General features: G+C 41.1%; 4 protein-coding genes across 7 annotated transcripts; 3 read left to right on the top strand and 1 right to left on the bottom strand.

Annotated features, from left to right (window-relative positions):
• Positions 1-2,940: 2,940 nt before the first annotated feature.
• Positions 2,941-6,100, top strand: ugt5g1 (UDP glucuronosyltransferase 5 family, polypeptide G1). Its single transcript, XM_047607540.1, has 2 exons — positions 2,941-3,076; positions 3,296-6,100. Exon 2 carries the CDS (start codon positions 3,299-3,301, stop codon positions 4,886-4,888), a length of 1,590 nt encoding a protein of 529 aa, XP_047463496.1. The 5' UTR covers positions 2,941-3,076; positions 3,296-3,298; the 3' UTR covers positions 4,889-6,100.
• Positions 6,101-6,520: 420 nt separating this feature from the next.
• si:dkey-165a24.9 (G-protein coupled receptor 4) lies at positions 6,521-8,892 on the top strand. The gene is made up of 3 exons (XM_047607758.1): positions 6,521-6,747; positions 6,845-7,680; positions 8,008-8,892. The coding sequence occupies exons 2-3, from the start codon at positions 7,100-7,102 to the stop codon at positions 8,429-8,431; spliced, it is 1,005 nt and encodes a 334-aa protein (XP_047463714.1). The 5' UTR covers positions 6,521-6,747; positions 6,845-7,099; the 3' UTR covers positions 8,432-8,892.
• A 1,337-nt stretch (positions 8,893-10,229) lies between these two features.
• On the bottom strand, positions 10,230-27,613 carry LOC125021464 (prostaglandin D2 receptor 2-like). 4 transcript variants are annotated; one of them, XM_047607566.1, is made up of 2 exons: positions 27,530-27,613; positions 10,230-12,200 (listed from the first exon to the last, which is right to left on the bottom strand). In XM_047607566.1, the coding sequence occupies exon 2, from the start codon at positions 12,124-12,126 to the stop codon at positions 10,993-10,995; it is 1,134 nt and encodes a 377-aa protein (XP_047463522.1). In that variant the 5' UTR covers positions 12,127-12,200; positions 27,530-27,613; the 3' UTR covers positions 10,230-10,992. The 4 variants fall into 4 exon arrangements, with proteins under 4 accessions (XP_047463522.1, XP_047463507.1, XP_047463531.1 ...); XM_047607551.1 differs by lacking the exon at positions 27,530-27,613 and adding an exon at positions 19,160-19,458; XM_047607575.1 differs by lacking the exon at positions 27,530-27,613 and adding an exon at positions 13,083-13,240.
• LOC125021488 lies at positions 25,479-27,102 on the top strand. Its single transcript, XM_047607587.1, has 5 exons — positions 25,479-25,560; positions 25,668-26,372; positions 26,489-26,617; positions 26,697-26,740; positions 26,869-27,102. The coding sequence occupies exons 1-5, from the start codon at positions 25,491-25,493 to the stop codon at positions 26,992-26,994; spliced, it is 1,074 nt and encodes a 357-aa protein (XP_047463543.1). The 5' UTR covers positions 25,479-25,490; the 3' UTR covers positions 26,995-27,102.
• Positions 27,614-27,727: the final 114 nt, after the last annotated feature.

The raw sequence follows: 27,727 nt of genomic DNA on the forward strand, positions 1-27,727 counted from the left end.
CTGTTGACCTATTAGAATATTTTTTTATTTTTATTTTTATTTTTTAATTGTAAAATTTGTGTGGAGATAGGCAAAAAAAATGTGCCATATGCATTAAAACAGCCAAAATGACAGCCGAATGGACAAAATGTTCCTAAGGTTGCCCGAGGGTTAGGAAGGTGGTCATAATGATATGTCTGATCAGTCAGTATATGCTAGGAAAGAGGTCACAGCCAGCAGACCAACTCACCTATTTTGAGTTCATGTAGTTTGATTTCTTCTCTTCTTTGTCACTTTGCTTGTGAAGTTCTCCCTTGGGTTCATCGCCAGTTTCAGGTCTCCACTCATGCTTACTAGTCAACAACATTCTCCTTTGTTTTATCTATGTTCAGAGGCAGGTTGTTGTCTTTTATTTCCATTTTGTGTGTGTGTGTCGACTCAAGGAGATATGAGCGGACTGCATCTGCCCAACATCTACTGCCTGGTGGCCACAGAGATCAAAAGATGCAACCAATGCCAAAAATACACCATATCTTTACCCACATTCAACCTTGAAAATCAACCCTGGCCTACCAAGTTAAAATGAAAGTAGTGCTTTGATATAAAAAGATTTCCATCAGCTTTCCTAATCCAGGAATGTCATCATCTCTTGTGCACGACATGGGGCTACAGAAGGGTTTGTCTGCATCTGGAGATGATAAATCAAAGTAGAAGGAGAAAGGAGGTTGTTTTTACCACCTTTATTTGTTTTTTGTAACCTTCGGTTTAGAGTTTGTCTTCTTTTGTAAGACCTTGTCTTCTGTGGGTACTCAATTTAATCGGTTTACCTCCCCAATCTCTTACCTGATCAGGAAATGTAGCAGACTGTGTGTAAAATGTATTTTAAGTCAGATGGAACAGGTTATTTGAGGATAAAACATTGTTCATGTATTTAATATAGCTGTCTTTTTGCACCCAATGCCTTTTTTGTATTTACAGCATATGTGGAATGCTGCCAAACACCAATGCTTTTTTTCTATTATGACAAAGGGAACTAAACTGCATGGACAAATGAAAAAGACGCCACTAAAAAAAAGGAGTCACACACTCTAATATTTCTTTGGATCACCTTTTGATTTATTTCCATCCAGTGTTGCATTCATTTTTTCACTAAGATCTTGTATTGATGATGGTAGAGGTGGTCTATGCATAATACGTATGATGGGTGCATCACTTCATCTGCCTCTCTTCTTACCCTGATGCCCCATCACGCTGGGACAGGGTAACTCTGGACTCATCAGATCAGACCACATGACCTTCTTCCATTGTTCCAGAGTCCGATCTTTATGCTCCCCAGCAAACTGAAGCCTTTTTTGCCGGTTAGCCTCACTTATTAGTAGTTTTGTTAAGGCTACACAGCTGTTCAGTCCCAATCCCTTGAGCTCCCTTCACATTGTACGTGTGGAAATGCTCTTACTTTCACTATTATTTGGGCCTTTGTTCTACTGTTTGATTTCACCAAATGTTTAAATGATTGCTGATCATGATCAATCAGGATTTTTTTCCAACTACATTTCTTCCTCAAAGATGATGGTTCCCCACTATCCTTACAGTTTTTAATAATGTGTCAGACAGTTCTGAACCCAATTTTAGTAGTTTCTGCATCAATCTTCCTAGATGTTTCCTCTGCTTGATGCATGCCAATGATTTGACCCTTCTCAAACAGACCAACATCTTTTGTGTCTTTCCACATAGTTGTTTGAGAAATGAGAAGCTCCTCATTGCATCAGTCTTTACCTGCTGATGTATGACTAAACATGTTGAAAGCAGCTTTCTGCTGCCCTTTGCTGTTGGTGGGATTAACGCTCTTATCAATACAGTTAATTCTTAACTTTTGGCAAAGAGCAACCTTTGAGGTGGGCTGCTGTTACATAGAGAACTGAGCCGGCTCTAGTTTATATAAGTCCGCAGAGGCAAACGAGAGGAGGGGAAGGGCTGCAGGTCACTGATAGGACCGCTGAACAGTTACTCGTGCGGCTATTGTACTCACCAGTGCTCACTTTATTTTCCCTCCACTGTGTGACCTTGCAGCTTCCTCCTTCCCTCGTTCACTGCCACTCCCGTCTCACGCTCTCTGAGGTTTCCCCATCAATAAAACACTTAGTAAGTACAACAGCCACTAAGCACCTTCTTGCCATGGTAACAATCAAGATACAATCATTAATGCTTTTCTCTTCATAGGCGTCACAAGTTGCATTTGGACCATTCTTGATTATTTGTGTGGCAGTAAGTGTGACACACATAGGTGTAAACACCAGATTTACATCTTTTTTTTTTTCTGAATCTTGATAAAATATCAAGTCAAACGGGCCTAAGTTCAGCGTAATCAAAACTATCCTTGAACTCTGTTTTTTCTGTGTGTTTTAGTGTGTGCCAATAATCATTATAGCATCTTAGCATTCTGCACCAAGAGGGGCAGCAGTAGTATAAATTTAAAGTAACATGTACAACATAATGAAGGCTGAGCTAGTCGAATGAGTGTGTAAAATTACACAGCAGCAGCAGCAAAAGAGGAAAACTAACGTGCAGCAATGGGGATCCACAATCCATTGAAATGGATAGACAGGAAAGGGAGGGTCATGAACGAGTGAGGATAAAGAAAGTCTTCCCTATTTGAACTCTAGGTTGATTGCTGATTGCGGTGCTGGAAACTGCAAATAAATGTGAGATTGAGCTCAGGAAGAGTCCCTAAGCACTGAGATAGAACAAAAGTGCTTCATTTAAAGGAACTACACTTTACTGAGCTGAAGATATTTCCATATTCTGGAAAATACTTTTTACAAGAGTGTGAAAACAGACATTTGTGGTGGTGATTCAGAAGATAGACAAGAACAACAGTAGTGAAATGCACAATACCTATTTCTTTTTCTACTGTATGCCTCCACCTTCCTTACTCTGTTAGTGTGGACATAAACACTAATGGTCTTTGGACTTTGACTTTGCAAGGCCTGTGTGTGTAAATGTTAAGCTGCGTGAAGACAGATCTCATGTGGCACTGTGGCTCACACAGTAACTGGCACCAAGCTAAACTCCTGGTTCTGGATCCAACAAAAACTGGGTGAGGTATTTCATAATTTTATTTTTTTTAACAAAACAAACAAACGGCTCTACTACAATTGTTATTAATCACATTTTATATGAGTGCTATACAATATCATCTTCACTTCTTTTTTTTTTTTTTTTTTTTACTGTCAGTTACACAGGAAGCTAGGTATCACAGTGTTTGTGCCTAATCAGACACACACAGATTTACTTATCCCTTTATCTTGTGTTTCAGGAAATGTCCATCATGTCCACCCCTTTATTCCTGACTGTGCTCTACCTCCTGTCGCTCAGCTCCACTTACTGCAGTGGGAGCAGGATTCTAGTAGTGCCTGTTGACGGCAGCCACTGGATCAACATGAAGGTGATCCTCCAAGAGCTGCATGGCAGGGGCCACGAGATCACAGTGCTGCGCTCTGCAAAGAGCTGGTACATCCCTGCCAACTCTTCCATTTATACTTCTATTGATATGCCCATGCTGGAGGATGAGTCAGACAAAAACTACTACAATAAAATGCTACAAGATGGCATGGAATGTCGCAGGTGGCCTAGTTTTATACGCACATTCTGTCAACAATACTTGATAACCTCCATGCTGTCAATGGGCCATGAAATCCTGGCCAGAGCAACTGCTACTACGCTAGAAAACCCTGTGATTATGAAAACTTTACAGGATGCTAAGTTTGACCTGATGTTAACGGACCCTGCTCTGACTATAGGAGTTCTACTAGGTAGTTACCTCAAGCTGCCGATGGTTTTTAATGTGCGCTGGATTAATAATGGCGAGGGCCATTTCACCATAGCTCCTTCTCCTGTCTCCTATATTCCTGCTCCAGGAAGTGAACTTGGGGATGAGATGGATTTTCTGGAAAGGACCAAGAACATGTTACATTATGTCTATAGTGCTGTGGAACAGCACTATTTAATTAACCCTGTCTACTCACATCTGTTAAAGCGACACTTCCCTCCTGGAACTGATTTGTTGTCTTTGCAGCTTGCAGCTGATATCTGGCTGCTGAGGACGGATTTTGTCTTTGAGTTCCCTCGGCCCACTATGCCTAATGTGGTTTACATAGGGGGGTTCCAGTGCAAAGAAGCCCAGCCTCTTCCTGCTGACCTTGAGGCATTCATGCAGAGTTCAGGGGAACACGGGGTGGTGGTCATGTCTCTGGGAACAATTATTTCAGCCTTGCCTCGTGAACACACAGAGGCCATTGCTGGGGCTTTTGCTCAACTCCCTCAGAAGGTGATCTGGCGGTTCATGGGTGAAAAGCCTTCAAATCTGGGAAACAACACCCTGCTGGTGAGCTGGCTACCTCAGACCGATCTCCTGGGACACCCCAAGACTCGTGCATTTGTAGCCCATGGAGGCACCAATGGCATGTACGAGGCCATCTACCACGGCGTTCCTGTCCTGGGCTTGCCCCTCCTTTTTGATCAGTTTGATAACCTACTCCGGCTGAAAGTGCGTGGTGCAGCTCGCGTTGTGGAGCCCACATCACTGACTGAGGAAGTATTCTTGGAAGCTCTAAGGGACATCCTTGAGAATCCCTCTTACCGCAGTAACATACAGCATCTCTCCCAGCTGCACCGCGACCAACCAATGTCCCCTATGGACACCGCCATCTTCTGGATTGAGTATGTCATCAGGAACAAAGCAGCAGCCCATCTGCGGTCAGCAGGTTTTAGTCTTCCTTGGTATTCCTACTTTTGCTTGGATGTGGCTGCTTTTATTATGGCCATAATTGGAACATTCATCTGGGCTGCAGTCCTAGTTTGTAGGATTCTCTGCTGCCGGAGGTCCAGGAGAAAGACAAAAGCAGAGTAACTGATCCAAACATTACTTATTCTTAGCACCCAACTAATCAATGTCTAATGGAAACACTACTCCTATTACTATTTACAATAATTTCTACCTCATATTCTAACTTTTCCTCAAACAAGTTCTTTTGATATCCATTGTTGTGAAATCTTTAGTTAAGACCATTAAGTGATAGCAACAATTTTGCTGTTGCAGAATGACAAAGTGAAGAGACCTAAAGAAAATATGTCAGTTTTGGGGAACATCTCTTGTCATTTAGTCCTGCATTCTTCATATTTTGACATCATTAATGAAACGACTTTCTAAAGGTTGCAGATATTTAAATTGCAGGGATGCAGCAGGGATCATTTCACTGTTGATTGAGTTGCCAATTGACATTAAAAAACACATTTACCGCGAACTGTACGTCTAAACAGATGCTAATTGTTGAGAATGTTGAATTGAGTGAGTTGTTTTGAAATGTTTATTTCTAACAATTAGATAATAACAATGCATCGGGATAGATGCAGGAAAGATAGTTTATGCCTTACCCCGGAAAAAACTATATACTGAAAATCCATGTATAGTATTGTTAGCTTTTAAAATCATGATGAAATGTTATGTAGTTGTTTCGTTCCATTTTCGGAATTGGGTACAATTCCTGTTGCTTTCCTTACACTAGATTTTTTCTGGGGAATCAGCAAAATTTTAAATGTCAAAAAAGTCTTTCATGTCTTTGGTGTAGTTAGTGATTGCTAGGAATATGTAACTATAACATGTCATGTATAATTTGCAGAACTCTTTCAACCTAGTACTTGGCTCCATGCCAATGTTTCTATGTGCATACAATATGCACAACATGAATATAAAGAGCCAGAAACAGAGAGATTCCTGTGGTATGTAGCAAGCTTTCTACAGGAACACCCTATCATGTTGACCCCTGTGCCAAGAACTTCTCTGGGACTTTCATACTTGGTGCCAAGAGTCTGATGTCTAGGCACCATACAGTTTGATACCTGCACCCTGAAGACCTTTATGCAGACCCCTCGGGTGCTTATTGTGGTAGTACATTCTCAGGGGACTTCTTAATTTACTAACTCTTGCATATTTTAATAAATCAAAGATTTGTGAAATTATAAAGGAAACAAAGTGAATGATTGGACCCTCCTCCTTTTGAAATCCTGTCGTAAAAATACTGACTAACACCTATTGTTTCAATAAACCCATTCTTCACTCAAACAATTTCAATTGTGTAAGATTTTTTTTTCTCCTCCCTGTGGTGGCTGAGAAAAGTTCCCCACAGTTCAATTTAACTCATTCACTCTCTACAAGACTGTTTTAAATTAATCAGTTTTGGGTAGGAGTACTTTATTTTATATTTTAGTCTGCAGTACTGCAGTTTTAATCCTCTTGCAAACAACTCTCAATCGTAAATTATAAATGCTTGTAAATTCACACGCGTGCACAACTGAACACTGTACTGTTATGGAAAACAAAATGAATGCTACTAAATACAGTTCTAGCATATTTACTTAAGAGAAACAATAATGTGTTTAATATTAAACTGTCTTAGACATTAGCCAAGAATCTAAAAGGACCTGAGTGACACTTCACATCAGTTCCTCCCCTCGCAGACCCCTGTCCATCGACTGATACTGGGATATTAAAGAGGGAGGCACAGAAAAAGAGCAAGTGTATGTTTTTGTTCTGGGGCAGAAAGGCGTTCTCCTGCCTCAGGATGTTGCCTTTAAAGCTGAAGAAGTGGGTTTCCTGAGGAGGAAACGATCACAGAACAGACAAAGCTCGGTCAAGACACCGTGTTCCCAACATTTCTTGAGCACAGGTCGCCCGGCTGCAGGGTGGGCAGCACGTTTACGCTGGAGTCGGTGAGTGAAAAGCTGCTTCATTTAAAAATATAGATTAATTCTTCATGCACCTGCTGATGATGAACCTATGATAGTGACCTTGCCATCTGCTTTGCAGGTGTTTCTTTCCGGTGATGGATCCAGCTTGCTTTGAACACTGGTTGACTGACGGAATAAAAAAGGAGTCTGATTATTTTCATAGAGGGCATTTATGAATAATACACAAGAGACAAATGAAAGCTGACAAATGACAATTAACTTTTCCTATGCCTTGAATGGGCGATTCTAAGGCAAGTCATCATTCCTTGAGTATATCAGTGTCTCACTGAGGCCTCCTCTAGTTTCCCATGCCAGGTGCTTTACAAACAGAGACATGTCCAATGACACCTGCAACCTCCCTCTGAACACGGACACATTTGGCCTGACCTGCATCTATGGCCTCATCTTCTCTTTGGGTCTTCCAAGCAACCTGCTGTCTCTCTGGGGATTATACCAACTGGGGCGATCAGGTGGGGGAGGCTGTCAGCTGGTCTACATCCTCAACCTGCTACTGTCAGACCTCCTCCAGCTGCTCACCCTGCCGCTTTGGATACTTTACCTCCAAGGTGCGCATCAGTGGCCCTATGGTCAGCTAACCTGCGAGCTGGTCGGCTATGTGTTTTACGTTAACGTCTATGCCAGTGTCATGTTCCTGTGCCTAATAGCGATGGACCGCTGCCTGGCCATCGTGTACCCACTGAGCAGCCGTGGGGTGCGGACCGTCAAGGTGGCAGTGGTGTCAGGTGTAGCCGTGTGGTCCCTAACGTTCCTGTTCTGCTTGAGCGGCCTGCTGCCGTCTGTGTTTGATGCTGACAGAATGCTGTGTCTGGAGCAGTACCCTGTCAGCCCCAGATATGCTCACTTTAAGATCACCACTGTGGTCCTAGGCTTCTTGCTGCCATGCACCATACTTGGGTGAGTTAACCCCAGGATCTCTGCATGTTTGTCTAATGCATGTGCTGTTATCTAACCCTAACCCTAACTGTAACCCTAAACCTAAGTAAATAACCTTAAGCTAAAAAAATACAATAAAAATGTGTGGTGCTGTCTACAACATACAGTATTTCAAAATGTAAAATGTACTTTGTACAATGCATATACTCAGCTATTGAGATATTTTCCTTATTTATGAGTGGTATAGGAAAACCCAAGTAACCTAAGATTTTACTGATGACATTATACCATTCTTTGTATTTGATGAAAATGTTAATTTCTCATCTTCAACTCTGTTTCCTTGTTCAGCTACACTTCGGCCCATATTGGTGTGACACTTCGACGGTCTCCTTCCCTCTCTGACCACGAGCGGCACAAAATTGTCGGAATCCTGGTGGTGATCACTGTCAACTTCATTGTTGTTTTTGGACCCTACCACCTCGTCGGCGGATACAGGTTCGTGTCCTTGCTACTTACAGATGAGCCATGCGGACTAGAGCAGTCCATTTTTCTCGTCTATCGCCTGTGCTACGGCCTGACCAGCCTCAACACCTTGCTGGATCCCCTCTTCTACATCTTCCTGTGCCCTGATGCTCGTCTAGAGCTACAAAGGTCCCTGCCCTGTTTAGGAAGAGGGCAAAGCACGAGGAAAAACATGAATCTCAGCATCAGAGCTTACAAAAACACCAAGAGGGATAGTGCAACTGGACATAATAATCTTCTAGCAGTATAATTTGAATCACTCACTTCTGACTGCTGACTGTATTTAGTTAAAGCAATTGTGCCACCCAGTGGATATGTATGTGCTCAGTCTATGTCTTGTGTAGGAGTTTCAGTTCTCATTGATTACATGAATATGGCTCGGAGTGCTTCACCTTTTCATCTAAACAATTCACAGTTTTAGTTTCTCGTAATGATCTAAATACTGATTCAACAGTTCACATGGGAATATTTTAATGCAAAAAATCTCAACGTGCATGGAGCTTGAACCGCTGCCGTGAATTTCATACCATATAGCTCCAATCCATTGTGGATTCAAGAAGAGATACAGAGACGAATAAAGGTAATCCAGGAAATGATCTTATCATTAACAGTGTGAACAGTAGAAATGATTTACTGTGGGCTACTCATGCTTCAAACTATTTTTTTGTTTGTTTACACTTTTAAGTTGTTCAATTAAAATGTATGTTTTAATCACTTGTTTGACGTCAGTTATTTTAGAAATGGAACCGGTGCTTCTTAGTTATTTTTTATTAATATTTAGAAATGTCATCTTACGCTATGAAAAAGAAAGGGTACATAGAGAGGGTCAAAAGACATTCGAAGGCATTAGTTGTAAGCCTTGAGCTCATTCATTACGATAGCAAAAACGTGCATGTCTCTACGTGTATCTATGTATCTCTAAAATCAGCACGTGTGAGCACTGTGAAACTGTTGATAACATATTGTGGGAGACACCTCATGCATCTGCAACATACTTCTGAGAGAAACCACTGTGGTCCTAGGCTTCTTGCTGCCATGCACCATACTTGGGTGAGTTAACGCCAGGATCTCTGCATGTTTGCATAATGTGTGTGTGTTGTTACCTAACCCGAACCCTAACTGTAACCCTAACCCTAAGTAAAACAGAATTTAATAACCTTAAGCTGAAAAATTCCACTAAAACGTGTGGTGCTGCCTACAACATACCCACAATATTAACTAAAGCCAGTATTTAAAAATGTAAAATGTACTTTGTACAATGCATATACTCAGCTATTGAGATATTTTCCTTATTTATGAGTGGTATAGGATAACCCAAGTAACCTAAGATTTTATCTGATGACATCCTACTATTCTTTGTATTTGATGAAAATGTTTATTTCTCATCTTCAACTCTGTTTCCTTGTTCAGCTACACTTCGGCCCACATTGGTGTGACAATTCGACGGTCTCCTTCCCTCTCCGACCACGAGCGGCACTAAATTGTCGGAATCCTGGTGGTGATCACTGTCAACTTCATTGTCGTTTTTGGACCCTACCACCTCGTCGGTGGATACAGGTTTGTGTCCTTGCTATTTACGGATGAGCCATGCGGACTAGAGCAGTCCATTTTTCTCGTCTATCGCCTGTGCTACGGCCTGACCAGCCTCAACACCTTGCTAGATCCCCTCTTCTACATCAAAGGTCCCTGCCCTGTTTAGGAAGAGGGCAAAGCACGAGGAAAAACATGAATCTCAGCATCAGAGCTTACAAAGACACCAAGAGGGATAGTGCAACTGTACATAGTAATCTTTTAGCAGAATAATTTGAATCACTCACTTCTGACTGCTAAATGTATTTAGTTAAAGCAATTGTGCCACCCAGTGGATATGTATGTGCTCAGTCTATGTCTTGTGTGAGTTTCAGTTCTCACTGATTACATGAATATGGCTTGGAGTGCTTTCACCTCTTCATCTAAACAAATTCACAGTTTTAGTTTCTCGTAATGATCTAAATACTGATTCAACAGTTTGACGTCAGTTATTTTAGAAATGAAACAGGTGTGAATCATTGCGGAAACCAAAGCATCAGTTCTTTTTTATTAATGTTTACAAATGTAATTTTACACTATGAAAAAGAAATATATATATAGAGAGAGAGGTTCAAAGACATTTTCTCATTCATAACAATAGCAAAAACATGCATGTCTCTACGTATATCTATGTATCTCTAAAATCAGCACGTGTGAGCACAGTGCAGAACATGATAACATCTTGCATGAGACGCCTCATGCATCTGCAACATGTGCTTACAAAGCAAAAAAATTTAATAAAAACTTACCAAGTATTCACTTTTATCAAACACTCAAGTCAAAATAAGAAGATTAAATGAAACACTGCACATTCTTTGCTGGGATAAGTGGTGAGTACATAAAGGGCCAAGTGTGTGCGCTCGGCTTGTGGCTCTCATTGTAAATGTGAATAATGAACATGTCCATTCTGTTAATGAGACGAACTTGAGTGGACGCTGTCGTCCTCTGAAAATGAGGAAGTCCATGCAATGAAATGTAATACAACTTGCAAATGTTTCAAATTAAAAGCCTTGCAGGAACTGGATGGATTGTGTCAAGTGTATTGCTTGAACACTTTTAATTTGAAATGATTAAAAAAATAATAATAATAAATGAAGGAAATGGCATCAGGAATAATGAGAGCTTGAATATGAGACCTTCTTGCTAAAATATCACATGCCTGATATGAGGCAGAAAAGGAGACGCTCGGAAACACAGGTGACGTAAGTGCTCAACGTGTGACATTACTACAGAATGCACGCATCAGTTCTGACTTGAGCTTTCACCCAGCTCCTGCTCCTCTGTTTTTGAGCTTAACATTGGGACGGAATTCTTCTTCCTCGACGCATTGTCCGTCATGCTGATAGAGCTGCGAACAGTGCTGCGGCGGCGGGCCAGCTCGAGCAGGTCCTCAGCCAGTACACTCTCCATCACTGCACCCATAGAATGTCTGATCTTTTTGCACAGGTCAGGGCAACTGAAGACGTACAGGATGGGATTGAGGACACTGTTAAGGAAGCCGATCGTCGCTGACACTGGGAGGGCCTTTGTAATAAATGTCTGCACAGGATGCGTTTTAGGGGCCATGACCTCTATGACGATGAACAGGTGGTAGGGAGCCCAGCAGACTACGAAACTCACCACCACCGCCATCACGAGCCGGACAAAACGGAAAGGCCTTCGGCAGTTTCTGCGGGCCAAGGCAGAATTCACGGCAACGTAGCTGAGGATGATGAGTGCCAGAGGAATGAGGAAGGCAAAGAAGAGCTTCATGAATGCCAAGCCCTCCTTGCGCTGCTTACATAAAGATTCCAGCCATTTCTTGTTGTAATTCTCCTTGTTAGGGAATCGAGCGTAGTTGTAGTAACAGAGAACCTTGCCGTTGGGCAGCTGAATGGTGTCACGGAATATGTAAAAGGGAATGGTGCAAATCACAGCCATGATCCAAATCACCACACACACCTTCCCCACTAGTGCGGGGTTCCTGTGGTTCTGGGCCCACACCGGTCTCATCACCACCAGGCAACGGTCCACAGAAATGGCCGCCAGCAGGAAGCCGCTGACAAACATGTTGAGGAAGAAGATGGAGGAATGCATGCGGCAGAAGGTCGTACCCAGCGTCCAGGTGTTCCTGCGGGCCATGTAGGCGGTGAAGACGGGCAGGGAGGCGGTGGCTAGGAAGTCGGAGGCTGCTAGGTTGAGAATCCAGATGCTGAGGACGGAGCGGCGGACGCGGAAGCCCACTACTCCGAGAATGAGGAGGTTTTCCAAAATGCCAATAGTAGAGAACAGGCCATGGAGGGTGATGGTGAAAATATTCAAAGAAGACAACGGCTCTGTTTGGTTCTGTTGGATCTCAATGGCCCTTGAGCTCTGGTTAAAAGGACAGAGTACCATCTTGGAAGGCAAAGCTCTTGATGTCTTTCTGAGTGGTAGCAGTTTGAGTTTTTCCTTCACGCTGCAGAAGGGACCTACAACAGAGATTAGAACATGAAACTGAGCAATTAGTCCAAATAACAATTCGCAATCCACTGAAAAGTACAATTTTGCAAAAGCTGCTTTTAGGATAGAATATATTTTCACATAGTTACATGCAGTAACCGCAGCGTTAATTAGCATATTGTCATACAGAGCAGAGGTGCAAAGAAGATGGGTGTTGTTGTTGCAACTTAACCAGACTTCTGCATGCAAATTACCTGTGAATGTTTCTCTGGCATATTCAATTGAAAATCCATTTTTATCAGATTATCTATTTCACTGCACAGGACGCCAGGGTTGATCCACAGTTAAAACTCACTGATGAGACTCTGTAGGAAAACATTAAGGTTGGAGGATGCCCCCCATTTTCTGGATGACGAGCAGTAATCCCAACAGTGCTTTCCCAGCCGTGACAAATTAAAAATAAAAGTAAAATTCCAACTGTGGTGCATTCATTGTATGATTTTTCTGCAAAAGAAAACGGAAGTGTTTTTTTTTTTTCAATTTAAAAGCAGCGCTGAAAAAAAATATTGCATTTGCAGCATCTGTGCTTGACATCTTCGCAAGTCTTTATCTGACACATGTCCCACATCTGTTAACGCTTCTCAAGTCCCCTTCTTATAAGCCCATTTGATCTGACCATGCATCACATCTGCATTTAAATAATTTCTACATGGTGAGCGACGCAGAAACCGTGAATTCAGATCAAAACAAAAAAATTTAAAGCTGACAACCGTTAGAAAGATGCAAGTTTACCTCATACTATAAGATACTGATAGTGATACTAAAACTGGTTTATGCGGTAGTGTTTAAACCCCTTGTACTAACCCCTAACGCACAAATGCAGCCCACCTCTGGCCAAAACTATCACTTACCTCTTTGTCTGTGGAAGGTCTACTGAGCTGTGTGTCTTGCTATGCTACTGCATGACAAACTACACAACACCCATCACCCCGTGTTACCCTGGGGTGATGGGTGTAAATCAATAGGAAGCGTAAACCTCAAAAAGGAACTCAGACTAAAAAAGAAAAGACAAACTCAACACGCAAGTCAAGCTGCAGAAGAAAGTAAAGCTTGCTACTAGTTCCTGAAAAATAAACTCTTTATGCACAAATAAGAAAAACTCCTAGTGTGGATGTGATCTTCTGTTCTCAATGCCATATGCTGCCACTTTTTATTTGTCTGTTCTTGCATGTTTTATCAAAGCCGTTGTAAGAAATTCATCAGATACCTTTAGTTAAGTTTCACACCACTAAAGTCAAGATAAAATCTTCTCGCCTTCTTACTTTTATCTGTTCTTCTTGTTAAAATATTAACAGATTATGGTAGGAAACAGGTGACTGGGAGAGCTGAGTTAGCGCCATTAAAAAATTCATTACATACATAAACAACACCAGCGTTGTAGTCACTAATCATATGAGTAATCGGAAACGGTATGATGTTATCGCCACATCTGTGTTTTCAGGTCTGTCTCTGTGTGAGAAGGTGGCACACTAGTCAGCAGCTTTCTTCCAATAACTATTTCACAGGATATGTCACCTTTAAAAGACTAACTCTGAACATGTTAAACATTTATCATGTTAAACATTTATATACATTATACATTGAAATATAAGCTGAAACTAAAATCAGGTTCACCAGGAAGCCTGCAGAGTTTCTTAAAACTGAAGTTGAGGTTAGGGCTTATGGTCAAGCGAATGTTCTAGCTACTTTTGGTAATTTTCTTGACTCAATGGCCTCTGAGGTGTCTGCAACATGTGCGTGTGTGTGTAATTGTATAACTACCCTTATGAGGACCAGTGGGTTCAGTAACACATGTTTCTGACGGTCGTCACAATGTTGTTAAGGGCTAGTGCTTTGGTTTTAGTTTTGGTTATGCACAGTGTGTGTGTGTGTGTGTGTGTGTGTGTGTGTGTGTGTGTGTGTGTCTATGTGTTTTGGGGGTGTGTGTTTGTGTGCTTACATACAGCTGTATTGTTCATGATAATCTACTGAATTTACTGCCACCATAGGCACATTTTTACTTTTATAGGAAATCATTAGAACAGAAGAAAAATGTAAATACACTCGGCTGAAGGTGCTTTACTACTCTTCTTTAGTAGTTCACAGTGTGCTTGCACAAGGGTGTGATAATGCTGAAAGAAAAAATAAAGACGAGAAATAAAGCAGAAGACACCAGCAAATGAGGATGTCACGTGGTGAAACATAAAAAGCCTCACCCAACACAATCTTGTGCACATGCAACATTCTTAAGTGTTCAAATGTTCAAATAAAAAAAACGTTTAGGCTTATCTCTTATCCAGTGTGTAAAGCTAAACCTAATATGCGGTTTTGTTGTTCTTTAGGTTTATACTGACACCTGCTGGTCGACTGGGCCATTGACATACAGCATAAAGTATTCTCAACATTTTCAGTTCCTCTGTGCGAGAGACCCTCAAAGTGCTCAATTTATCATACATACTTATTCAGTGATGCAACTGTTACATCTGTATTTCGTTTTTTATCTTACAAGTGATGACACTTGGTGTTTAAAAAAACAAAAACGACAGGGGTCTTTTGATAGTGATTGAGCAAGATGCAAATTGTGAAACAGTACTGTTTTTTTGTTTTTTTTTGTGTGTGTGTGTGTTTTGTTTTGTTTTTTTGCCTTGGGTGTGGTGTGAGAGGGGTGAGAGGGTGTGCTCTGCCTGAAAATGCTCTTCGCACATCGAAAGTGTGACTGAAAGGCCGAGCCTGTGTTATTTATAAACTGTTGAAATACATATTTTTACAGGAAGTAAAAGAGCAAGACAGTTTTGACTGTGTTTTCTCAGATGGGGTCAGTTTCAACCAATACAGATCGGATAGTCCTGCAACCGACCACCATCCCTCATTCATTTCGCTGTTAACAAATCCAATAAATAAAACCACCGAGTAATGAATTAGAAGAATAGGTAACACTTTCTATGAAGGTTGTATTTATAATGCCCTATGAATGCACTCATAACATTTTATAAGGTGTCTATAAAGCATTATAATGGTCATTATTACCATCTATGCATATTCACAAGTCGTTATAACCAACTTCATGATGCATTATGACAACTGGTTACGAATGATTATAATTTTAATCTGAATAGAGCATTATAAATATGTCAATATCTGCCTAGTCACTTGTTCATTTAATGATGCATCATAACTACTTTGCTTTGCTAAATGTGTATAGTGATGCATAATGACTTTTGACTTCGCCTATAGTGCTTTATATCTGTAGTTATAAGTCTATGTAATAAAGTTATAATAATGAATACATCTCCCTACAGCACACTGTTATAAACAGCTATGCAATATCATAAGTGCTATTTGTCAGCGCTAAGTAAAGTGACAAGAATATGACACTATTATTAACAGATATAAGTTACTATGAGTAATTAAAAGGTGCAATGAACTAAGTCCTGAGTCTGGCATCTTTACCCCATATGCACAGTGTTAATATCATAGGTGTTATTTGTCAGCTTTAGGTAAATTAGAGCAAATGAAATGCCTGGACAGTAAAGACAAAAGAAATGCATTTAGTTCACTTTATTTTCATTTAAACCAACACACATAATCAGAATGATTATCAACGCTCTGAGCACATTACACAAACACATGAAACAGGCCACAAAAGTGGCACGGCGTGGTCCTAGAGATGTGGCTCTTAAAAGTGCCTTTGGGTTGGTGACGTGATTCAGGGTCAGAGGTCAGGAGATGGTTTGACAGCAACTACAAGAAGAACAGAGGCAAATCTTTAGTGCTCTAGCTGGGTTTGTTTTTATGCAGAAAGGTTTGATTGAAAACACATAAGCAGATCACGTTTTTTGTTTAAAGCAGCCTAATGAGACATTGTGTTACCGCATATCGTGCAGGCAGCGCAGATTACCCGTAGGTGACTTAAGCTAGCTAGACGAAAGTTACCAGACACGGCTAGTTTTAACTCACAAGTTAGATCGTTTTCATATTCTTGCGTTTAATGATTGAAACCATTCGAAATCATTGCTTTAATATGTAAACGATGTGTTTCATGTAAGCAAAGTAAGGCATTAGCTCACAAAACACTAGCAGGACAGAGAGACAACATACCTGTCCTGGACAGGACTCAGAGGAGAAAGGAAAGAAAAGCTGCTTTACGACTAGTACATACAGTCAATGCTTTACGACAGTGGGAGGAACTGGGGACGGAAGTGGGTGGGTGGGGTCAGAGGTCAGGGGTCATGGACTAAAGACTGACATTTCTACAATAATAATAATATAAAATAAAAACGATATCAAAATAATATCTGACGGCATTCAATAAAGGCGGACTTTTCTAGCGATCCTGTATAAGAGACCGATATAACAAATAACCATTAATTTTTTTTCGAATCTCAAAGCGCCGAATCCTGCAGCAAAATTGACGTTACATTAAAAACCGAAATAAGACCATTACAAATCTAGTCTAAACTAAATGAAATTAAATCAAACCTCTTCATTGCGCAGTGTCCCATTGACAGTCGTCCTCACGAAATAACTTCCAATTGAAATACATCAGTTTGAAATTCGTTTCGAGCGGCATGAAAATTTGAGAAAAATCGGCAGGCACCAAACAATAGATTAATTTTCGTGACAGTTTCACATCCACTGTGACACCGGGTTGGCATTTAAGCGCTTCTTTATACAGGATCGCTAGAAATGTCCGCCTTTATTGAATGCCGTCAGATATTATTTTGATATCGTTTTTATTTATATTATTATTATTGTAGAAATGTCATTCTTTAGTCCATGACCCCTGACCTCAGACCCCACCCACCCACCTCCGTCCCCAGCTCCTCCCACTGTCGTAAAGCATTGACTACGGGTTTTCTTTCCTTTCTTCGCTGAGTCCTCTCCAGGACAGGTATGTTGTCTCTCTGTCCTGCTAGTGTTTTTTGAGCTAATATCTTACTTTGCTTACATGAAGCACATCGTTTATATATTAATGCAACGGTTTTGAATGGTTTCAATCATTAAACGCAAGAATATGAAAACGATCTAATTTGTGAGTTAAAACTAGCCGTGTCTGGTAACTTTCGTCTAGCTAGCTTAAGTCACCTACGGGTAATCTGCGCTGCCTGCACGATATGCGGTAACACAATGTCTCATTAGGCTGCTTTAAACAAAAAAACGTGATCTGCTTGTGTGTTTTCAATCAAACCTTTCTGCATAAAAAGCAAACCCAGCTAGAGCACTAAAGATTTGCCTCTGTTCTTCTTGTAGTTGCTGTCAAACCATCTCCTGACCTCTGACCCTGAATCACGTCACCAACCCAAAGGCACTTTTAAGAGCCACATCTCTAGGACCACGCCGTGCCACATTTGTGGCCTGTTTCATGTGTTTGTGTAATGTGCTCAGAGCATTGATAATCATTCTGATTATGTGTGTTGGTTTAAATGAAAATAAAGTGAACTAAATGCATTTCTTTTGTCTTTACTGTCCAGGCATTTCATTTGCTCTAATTTACCTAAAGCTGACAAATAACACCTATGATATTAACATTGTGCATATGGGGTAAAGATGCCAGACTCAGGACTTAGTTCATTGCACCTTTTAATTACTCATAGTAACTTATATCTGTTAATAATAGTGTCATATTCTTGTCACTTTACTTAGCGCTGACAAATAGCACTTATGATATTGCATAGCTGTTTATAACAGTGTGCTGTAGGGAGATGTATTCATTATTATAACTTTATTACATATACTTATAGCCACAGATATAAAGGACAATAGTAGAAGTCAAAAGTCATTATGCATCACTATACACATTTAGCAAAGCAAAGTAGTTATGATGCATTATAAAACTAACAAGTGACTAGGCAGATATTGACATATTTATAATGCACTATTCAGATTAAAATTATAATCATTCGTAACCAGTTGTCATAATGCATCATGAAGTTGGTTATAACGACTTGTGAATATGTATAGATGGTAATGATGACCTTTATAATGCTTTATAGACACCTTATAAAACATTATGAGTGCATTCATAGGGCATTATAAATACAACCTTCATAGAAAGTGTTACTGAAGAATATTGTATATGTAAAAGCCAGGGTACATGAAGTTATGTGACGAATATGTTATCATGCATATCTTCCTGTTTTGAAACTTCTTAGAGCGTAACGACCACATTGTCTTGATTGGTAATTACTACAAAACATATAGTGTTCCCCAAGGGTCAATTCTTGGACGTCTTCTCTTGAAAAGCCTAAGTCAAGAGAATGGCAAAAATCTATGTGGATACAATATCACGCAGTTATGCTGCTCTCATATTATTACCCAAAAAGAGCCTTTAACAAATCTGAATATCCAGACGTTCCTCTGAAAATTTGGTGTATTCATTCAGTTAGTCACACACTCTTTATATTGACATGAGGTCATGATTTACATTTACCACGTAAGCTACTGCATTTCTGCCAGTATTTTGCAAAACTTATATTTTTAGTCTTTACAATGACTCACTCAATCAAACTGGAGCTAAATTAGAACATTTTAACACTGTTACATTCCTGCCAGGTCTGAAAAGTGCAGCATGTATTTCAGTTTCTCAGATCTTGAGCTTGGTGTTAGTTCTGTGAGGTCACATAGTCAGGCCTAAATTAATTGTAACACCAACATCCTCAGCTGACATCCTCACAGCCTCCCATTGGCCAACTGCTTTCAGTGCACCCTATTTAAATACGCCCTACCTTACCCACTTCCTCTACCAGCATTTCGGCAGCCCACCTCCACCCCAGCACCGTCTCATTATCATTATATCTTGAATCTACATGTTTGCTTTAGTCAGATGATAGATGTATATTTATCTAGTTTCTCCTGCTGTTTTCTTCTCTCTGTTCTCAGTTCTACCAGGCCATTTTTTTTTCTAAAGCATCTCGTTTATATTTTTGGAACTATATAAATAAAACTGAACCTCTGCTTCTCTGGTTCTGCCAGGTTGTTCTTTGCGGCTGCGGACCCCACTGTCGCCCTTCATGACGGCTCGTGAAGGCCAGAAAGATGTGCTCTTCCTGGCTTTCCACGCAAGCGCATAGCAGGGGATAAAGTTTCATTTTGACTGAACCCCTTTTTAACCCTATAATGGCAAAAGATTAGTTATTTATGTAATATTTCAATGTGACCTAATGTTGCAGAGGTTCACTCGTCTTTTGTCTATCTTTGTGGATTTCCTTTTTTCAAATATGTTATAAAAAGATCCTGCTTGATACAAGCAAACTAATGGCAAGGTGACATGTAATGTTTTTGTCTTTTGCCTGAAAATTTCCAATAAAAAACTGATAATGTTCAAACTGAGAAAAGTTAATGTATGTGGTATCATTAAGATGCAGAATCTGTCTGTTGCACCTGAAAACACATCTAAACCACAAAATTTAAAATAAAGTTAAAGGCCTATATAAACTTGGTGGTGTGTTCCTTTAAATTTTGTGTCTGGCCTACTGTGCAGAATGTTGGCCAGCAGGGGGCAGCAGCCCATCAATAATGGATCTTGCATACAGTAAGTGCCGCATCATGTTGCTGAAGTTCAACGACCAATTCATTATGCTCAAGTGATCTCACAACGCTTAGATGTGGTTATCACCGCGAGGTAGTTAAGTTTGGAGCGATACTTTATTTAAAGCAGAGACACAGATTCAAGAAGTGTATCTGAATATTTCAAAGCCGGACGCTTGTGAAGCGTGTCCTGTTTGTTCATAAAACGTAGGCTTCCACCCACACTGTCTTTAGATGCATTGCTTTGGTCAGGTGACATAAGAAGCTTCATTCCGCTTTTTGTTCAAGACCCCAAAGCAAAGTGAGGACCGTGACTGGAACTTTTAAGGTTTTTAGCAAAGGACTTTGGTCTTGTCGATGCAATGAAATGATCAACATGCACATTTTTCCCAAATTAACGAATTTAAGTTCAGCACATTGTGATCAAATACGGCAAAATTTGACATGATTTCAAACCAAACTGGAAAGTAAAAGTTGAGATTTACAAGACTTGGTTGTTTTTCTGCTTCTTATGTGTAACTTCTTGAGGACAGTGATGTGAGTTTCAGGTGCGGCAGCTAGGTGACTGAGATGAGAGAAAAAAACAAAAAAACAAACAAACAGAAAAACATTTCTCGCTTCTTAGTTTCCACTCTGGTCAAACTAGCTCACACCAAGTTTAGTCCCAGTGGTTTTGTCACCCCCCCCCCCCCCCCCAACCCCCCACCCACCACTGCCGCTCTTCGCATCTGACAGGATGTCTGTGTGGTCGATGCTGTTTGTGCGTTCCAGTCACTTCACAATAACGCCTCTGTGTCTTACCCGTCATTCTCACGTATGAGTTCACGACTTAAAAAGTCACAGTTTGACCTTCGCATGAAACAGAAGCGGAATAATGAGAAGGCATCTGCGCCGCTGCTGCAACACACCAGAAGAGGAGGGCCATTATGACAGTGTTAATGTGGGCCTGGCCTAACTTTCTTTTCTCTGCATTTCCTGTTCTGTTCTCGCTAAACGGTTCGATGGACAAACAAATAGGAAAATGCTGTTAAAATGACCCGAGGTATTTGGCAACAACAGTTGCTGCACTTTTTGGAAGCTCTTGAAGTGTTAGTTTGACTTTGGGTAGCTCATTAAAGTTTTAAAATGAAAGAATACGGTGTCTCCTACAACTTAAATCAATATCATGTAACTAGTGTTAATGGTCACATCACTAGGCCTCTTTACTTACAGCACGCACTTATTTTGCAGGGAAATTTTGGGGATTAAATGGGTTTTAATAGAGTAGAGGTGCATTTAAAGTTTATTTGCCCTTCACTAACCTCAGTACACTTAATACCACAACCACAGTGGAAACAAACAAACAACAACAAATTGAGTACTACCACAACATGCGTCTACTGCTCTCAGTGGTCGTCTGGTACACAACTCACCGGGTCTCTATGACCTATTTTTCAACGAAGAAAAAAATGACTAGAGGAAACAAAAAAACAACTGATACTCTTTAATAGCTTTGGAACATTCTGGTAGCAAACTACTACCAAGTAGTAGGAACAGGGAAATGAGTATGAGGAGATTATTTTGCAAGTTCAAAAAATGTATGTAAAGAAATAGACACTTCACCAGGCATAACATTATGATCACCTTCCTAATATGTATGTGTAGGTCTGTCTTCTGCCCCAGAATGCTGTTAGTGCGGTCCTGTTGGTTGAGGGGAGGGGCGTCATCATGTTTTTTTTGTTTGTCTGTGTCAGGCTGCATCCTGTTGCCACCAAGGGGTGTCATTGCTATGGGGTCAGGCTGCGTGGTCTGGTCTAGGTGGGTGGTAACATTCACACGAATGTCAGGTCCAAAAGTTTCCCAGCAGAAGAGTCAATTGTCACAAGACTGTCAATGTTATCTCCTTTCCATCATGGTCATAATGTTATGCTTGATCGGTGTGTGTTGTGCTTTTCTTATTTCAGCGTAAAGCAGAGGCCTTTTTATGCGTATATTAAGGTTCCAAACCTGTTTGCTCCTAGTGGCTTAAACCTTACCAATGGATGATCTAAGTAAAAAGAGTCCACTCATTCATTTGTGGGAGGTGCAACAGAATATTATAGCAGCAATGAGCACTTATTTCCAAATAACGCTGAAGTCAGACAGAGTCTGACAAGCAGCCCAGCAACAAGCCAACATGTCAAAACCACAGTAAAAAAAAAAAATCTTCTCAATACACGTTGCTGCTTCTCCTTCTTCTCATTGTTTGACCACATGGCCTGACTCACACCCACTGAAAACAAGGGCGACAAGATCCTTTTTCATTTGAGGGCCGACTCATATGATAAACACTACATTGTTGAGACACATTAGGCCATCCTCCTGTCATTTTGAACAACTCAGGAAGTGTGGGTTCGTCAGTAAAGGCTCGACTCTACTGAGTCAACAGCCGTAGAAGTTTTACCTTCAGGTTTTGACGAAGCCTGTTCATTCAGACCACAGAAGACGTATGTGACATATGTGACTCACAGGAAGTAGACTGTTCGTAAAGATCTACTGCTATTAAACGTGCTTAGGCTTAGCTAAAGAACATACTAGAAGCATACTACATGTTTCGTGAAACGCGGGAACAGATAATAATGCCCGAACAGAATATCAAGCTCCTACACACTTGTGCATGTAATAACCAAACACAGACATCATTTAACCACATGGCACAATCTACGTAGCTCCATGAGCCCTTTATACAAAGCAAACCTAGGCCTACTCTTGTTAGCTACTGTTGAAAGGTTATCACTTCTATTTTCTCGGACTGCCAATAGTGCATACATTCATAAGTCTCTATGACTCAGAAAAGGATGTTTCAGGATGTTGATGATTTACTGATCCCATTTCTGTGGTAGAAAATGTGTATAAAATGATGAAGTGAAACTAACATCTGTCAGTCCAAGGCTCAAAGCATCTGCCAGGCTTAATTTTTTTTAAATTTTTTTTTATGTGCAGTACAAAAACCTAAATCACTATGGTCATCTTAGCATGAAGTGATATATTTTTCATATTTGGTTTACTTATTCTATTGGGTCCTGCCAAATGCAAAAAAACAAACAAACACAAAAACATCCCAATATTGTGCATGAAGGTTTTTTCTATAAATACAGAGAGGTCTGAAGCTGCTGCTGCACTACTAACATGAGTCATGCTACGCCTCCTCTTTAGACACCTTAGAATGATACTAGCCTGGAGGCCAGCACAGACTTTTTTTTTCTCAGTATGGTTTGGTTCGTGCGTGTAATGAAATGCAAAATGTGTGTTGCCAGACTCATACTGTGATTGTGTGTGGCTATACTAGGCTAGAATAGAATATAACCAGGTCTGTACACCTCCGCCAGCTCAAAACCACAGGCTGTCGACTGGAGCAGCTGTGCAGAAAGGCTGGAGTCACTGTACTCACCCAAATGAACTTGTATTACATTCATCACTACAAGAAGCCCTCTCCTCTGCCAAATCCTCCTACCACTTCAACCTCATAAATACCCATACAGACAACAACAGAGTCCTCTTCTACACAGTCAACCACCTACTTCAGCCTCTCAAAACCCTCCCTCCACTTCAACCGAACAGTGCACTGGCTTCCTGCAACTCTTCAGCTTGAAAATCCCCACCATTCACCAACAGTTGGCGTCATCTTACACCTCCCCAACAGACCCGATCTGGATGGTTTCCTCTGTCAAACCTCACACAAGCTGTCTCACCAACTTCACCCTGGCATCAGAACACGTCATCTCTGACCTCATCCGTAAAGCTAAAACCACCATTTGTCAGCTTGATCCTCTTCCCACCACCCTCACCAAAACCTGCCTGCTGTCCATTTTCCCCATGATGACTGCCACAGTAAACTCCTCGCCTTAAAAAAAAAAACAAAAAAAGCCCATCTCCAACCTTCCCTTCATCTCCAAGATTCTTGAAAAGGTAGTCGATGCATAGCTACAACCCCACCTTGACACTAACAACCTCCACGAAACCTTCCAATCTTCCAATCTTTCCGCCCTCAACACAGCACCAAAACAGCACTGCCGACTACTCACCATCCTCATCCACTACTCCTGGGCTAGCTGGCCCTAGCTAGCTGAAATTGGGATCACTGGTATTGCAATTTCATGGTTTACTTCCTAACTCATAGACAGACAGCTCATACAACTTGGTAACAACAAATATCTGAGATCTGGTGTGTCACTGGTTTTCCCCCAAGGGTCTGTTTTAAGTCCCCTCCTCTTCATCATCGACCTCCTCCCCCTGGGCAAAATGTTTCGTCATCATGGGATCTACTTCCACTGCTATGCCAACAACACACAGGTCTGTACTTCCTCCATACCAACCACCACGCTGCCTCCCACCTCCCTCACCACCTGCCTGGAGGACATCAGGAGCTGGATGAGCAGGAACTTTCTCAAACCCAGTGGCAGCAAAACCGAGGCCCTACTCATTGGCTCCAAATCCACCCTTACCAAACCACACCCATTGTCATTGACGGATTCCCAGCACCCTCTCATTTGCTCGTCATATTAAAAATGGAACCTTTAACTGCACTCTTCCACCTCTGTAACATCTCCAGACTTTGCCCATCACTTGCCTAGTACGCCGTTGAAATCATGTCCCATTCATTTGTCACAACAGCACACCAAATCATCGGACCATATCACCCCTATCCCCTTAACTTATAAAGCCCTCCACAATCTGGTAATCTGAGGTAAGAAGGCTCCTTGAGGGTAAAATGACCTTTTAGAAGAACATCCTGTCCAAGACTGGATAAAGAAAAGCCTGTGAGTCGAATGCACCCTGCGCACAAGTATAAAGGTGGTAACGCTGATGAACAATAGACAATGTCTAACGCACAATGGCAGATGTAGCTGTTTGTTGTTGAGTATTTAGCAATTACAAGACAAATTTTAGCACATAACTACTGTGGTGCAGTACCTCTCAGATATCAACTACGGTTACCGCAAGTGTCCTGTAGTTACTACAAGAACCTGCAGAGGCCACGTTACATGCATATGGAAACTGGGTCATCTCAGAGCATGGTCCTTGAGATGTTATAAGAGGCCATCTACCATTGTTACCTTCTTTTTGAAGATTGAGCAATAAGAAAAGAGATTTTTCAACTTAGTCATTGAAAACTAAACATAATACCTAAGGAACAACAAATGGAGAGATTAGAGGGAAGTAACGAGGATAATATAGTATTAAACAATAACAGAAATGTAAAAGCACTGACTATGGGACTTATTTTTTGACATTTTTACATATGTGGCATGTTCTAAAGGTGCTCTCCCATCTAGAAGTATTATATCGTAGCCATTAAAAATAAGCAATAATATCAACATTTACTTCAAGGTAGGATCTAAAGAACATGACTCCATCACACACTTTAACCTTCTTAAATAAGCACATACACCCCTATACTTTTTTATGCTACTAACAGAGTGACGAATTTGTAAAATAGGTGAAAAAGACAACTCAACAAACTGCACATTTTGAGAACAAACGACCTCTACGCCTCCATTCAAAACTTTCCTTTCCATAGCATGCAGGTTGCCACACGTACCGTCCCTCTCTGTTCAACAGCAGTGATGCAACCGAAAGGATTCGACCCCAATTACGCCTCCTGTCACCTGATCATCTTTTCGACAAGAAAAAATCGTAAGTGTGACTTAAGACTGTGTGTGAAGTAACCAATCACAAGCAGCCTTCACGTCCTATAAGAGTTAATCCGTCAACACACAGGATACAGACTGCAGATGATGTTGAGATGTAATCAATCAGAGATGATGTCACTTTTCATCTTTCTTGTGCTTGTTCATAAAATCTGTGAGTATTTTCTGTCACATTTTTTTTTCTGTGTGCATGGGTAGCAATTTGTGCGAGAGTGAAGCGGATTTAAGAACTGAAAAAAATGCTTATGTGCTTCTGTGCAGGTCAGGTGCTAGCTGTTTACAAGGACTCAAGTGTTGTTCAGGAGAGTGGGCTCAAGACAGCTATGGTTGGGGAAACGATGACTTTACGGTGCGTTTGTGAAGATGATGCCGTAACTTTCCTTTCTTGGTACCAGCAAAGCCTGGATGGCAAACCTCGAATTATATCAACTCGGATGAGGCACGAAACAACAGCCGTCATCTCCCCTGGGTACGAAGGAAGGTTTAGGGTTGAAGCAGCTCACGACACCATCAATAATCTCATAATCAAAGACCTTCAGTTATTGGATTCAGCAACATACTACTGTGGGATTTTGGTGTTCAATGCCATAGAATTTGGTCAAGGACTTTACCTTCACGTTAAAGCGCCACTGTCCGACATTCGAGCTGTTGTCACTCAGTCACCCCTGGAGCCGACCGAACTGCGACTGGGAGACTCTGTGAATTTAAACTGCACCGTATATGTGGAACCCTGTGAAGGAGAGCTTAGCCTCTACTGGTTTAGACATGGTGCACCTCAGCCTTCAGTTGTCTTCCCCAGCAGTGGACAGTGTACAAACTTCTCAGATGAAAACCCTTCCAGCAAAAATTGCACTTCAAACCTGGCAATAAAATCTGTGGCTGCTACTGATGCTGGGATCTACTACTGTGCCCTGGCCTCTTGCGGGGAGATTGTTTTTGGAGATGGAACAAAGTTACAGATTGTAGGTAGGTGATAATGGCAGGTACTGATATTACCATCGAGGTCAACCTGTGACAAATTGTGGTTGCAATTAAAATGATTAATACAAATACGTGGAAGTGATCTTTCTTGTGTGTGTTAGGTCCCAAGAAATCCCACTCTCTCTTGGTGTACTGCCTGAGCGCGGCATTGGCGCTTTCCTTTATTGTTCTCCTTGTCCTGGCTTTCGTCATGTACAAGCTAAAAAAGAAGCTGTGCTCTGTCTGTGAAGGTGAGGTTTCCAAAATCAATATGAACACGCTTTGTTAAACTGGCTGGCGTGCTCATTTGTTCAATTGTTCCATTTGCAGGAAGTGATTCTCACCTAACACACTCTGCACCAACAGATATTACGGTGAGTGCAAACGAATCCGTATAAAATACCTATACATATAGTAGATGCCATGATATGACTACTTCCTCTTTTATGTTTTCATTGCTTTCTTTCACATGTTCTCTCCATTTTTCATTTGTTATCATTAGATATCAGATGCACACGATCTCCATTACGCCGCTCTGAGTCTGAAGAAGAACAGTGGACGACGTCATCAAGAGGACAACATAGAGAGTGTTTGTGTGTACTCAAGAATAAAAAGCAGAAAGGAGTGAGGAACTGTGTTCCTGTCTAGTAACCGCGCGACTGATTCAACTGCTTGTAAATGAACATAGCAATGTAAAATGCTAAATGAAGTTGAAAGAAAATAAAAAGAAGATTTTCTCCGCATTCTTTTTTTGTATGTGGTATAAATGCACCGCAGTCCCATGGTCAAGCTTTTTTGTGTACACAACACTGGATATAGATACAGAAAAAAACATCTCATGAGACCCCCACCCCTATGATCTATTAATACCTCGGAGTGTAAGCGCAGGTGGCACCTTTCAATCTACAGTCGCATAAGGCTGTTTACCTTTCATGAGTGCGGTGAAGGTGGTGTGAACAACAGAGAATAAGTTTCCATTGGTGGAAACATCAGTCCTTGCAGAGCTTACACACAGGAAGACTAGCCTGCAGCCTGCAGCCTTCAGGCCACAGGCCTTTCACCTAGACAAGCCTATCTTTGCAGGGCTATCTGTGCACGCAATATAAAAACAAAAGGCAGGCGGAATGGAATTATAGTGAAGGTAATGGTATAGTTGTACATACCTTTATCTTCAGTGGTGTGGGTTTTTCTTAACTCACGACACGGTGCTTCTGCCCGGAGTTCTCATTTCAGTATGCTTAATAAATCAGCTTAGTCATGGATAACTGTTAAACTGTTTCAGTTCCTTAATAAATGTTTGCCCAAGCTTAACCCAAAGATGTGCTCTTCAGGAAACTTGTGAGAAAGGCCTTTTTTTTCTC

Source organism: Mugil cephalus, chromosome 1, assembly GCF_022458985.1.
Source record: "Mugil cephalus isolate CIBA_MC_2020 chromosome 1, CIBA_Mcephalus_1.1, whole genome shotgun sequence".
NCBI lineage: Eukaryota > Metazoa > Chordata > Actinopteri > Mugiliformes > Mugilidae > Mugil > Mugil cephalus.

Excerpts from the sequence above, each read along its gene's own strand:
- LOC125021488 (XM_047607587.1), top strand. The coding sequence starts at position 25,491 with ATGATGTTGAGATGTAATCAATCAGAGATGATGTCACTTTTCATCTTT. Across the intron at positions 25,561-25,667 it reads TGTGCTTGTTCATAAAATCT|GTCAGGTGCTAGCTGTTTAC; the intron begins GTGAGTATTTTC and ends GCTTCTGTGCAG. Across the intron at positions 26,618-26,696 it reads GCTGTGCTCTGTCTGTGAAG|GAAGTGATTCTCACCTAACA; the intron begins GTGAGGTTTCCA and ends TTCCATTTGCAG.
- si:dkey-165a24.9 (XM_047607758.1), top strand. The coding sequence starts at position 7,100 with ATGTCCAATGACACCTGCAACCTCCCTCTGAACACGGACACATTTGGC. Across the intron at positions 7,681-8,007 it reads CTGCCATGCACCATACTTGG|CTACACTTCGGCCCATATTG; the intron begins GTGAGTTAACCC and ends TTCCTTGTTCAG.
- LOC125021464 (XM_047607551.1), bottom strand. The coding sequence starts at position 19,298 with ATGAAACTTTATCCCCTGCTATGCGCTTGCGTGGAAAGCCAGGAAGAG. Across the intron at positions 12,201-19,159 it reads GCAGAACCAGAGAAGCAGAG|GTCCCTTCTGCAGCGTGAAG; the intron begins GTTCAGTTTTAT and ends TCTCTGTTGTAG.
- ugt5g1 (XM_047607540.1), top strand. The coding sequence starts at position 3,299 with ATGTCCATCATGTCCACCCCTTTATTCCTGACTGTGCTCTACCTCCTG.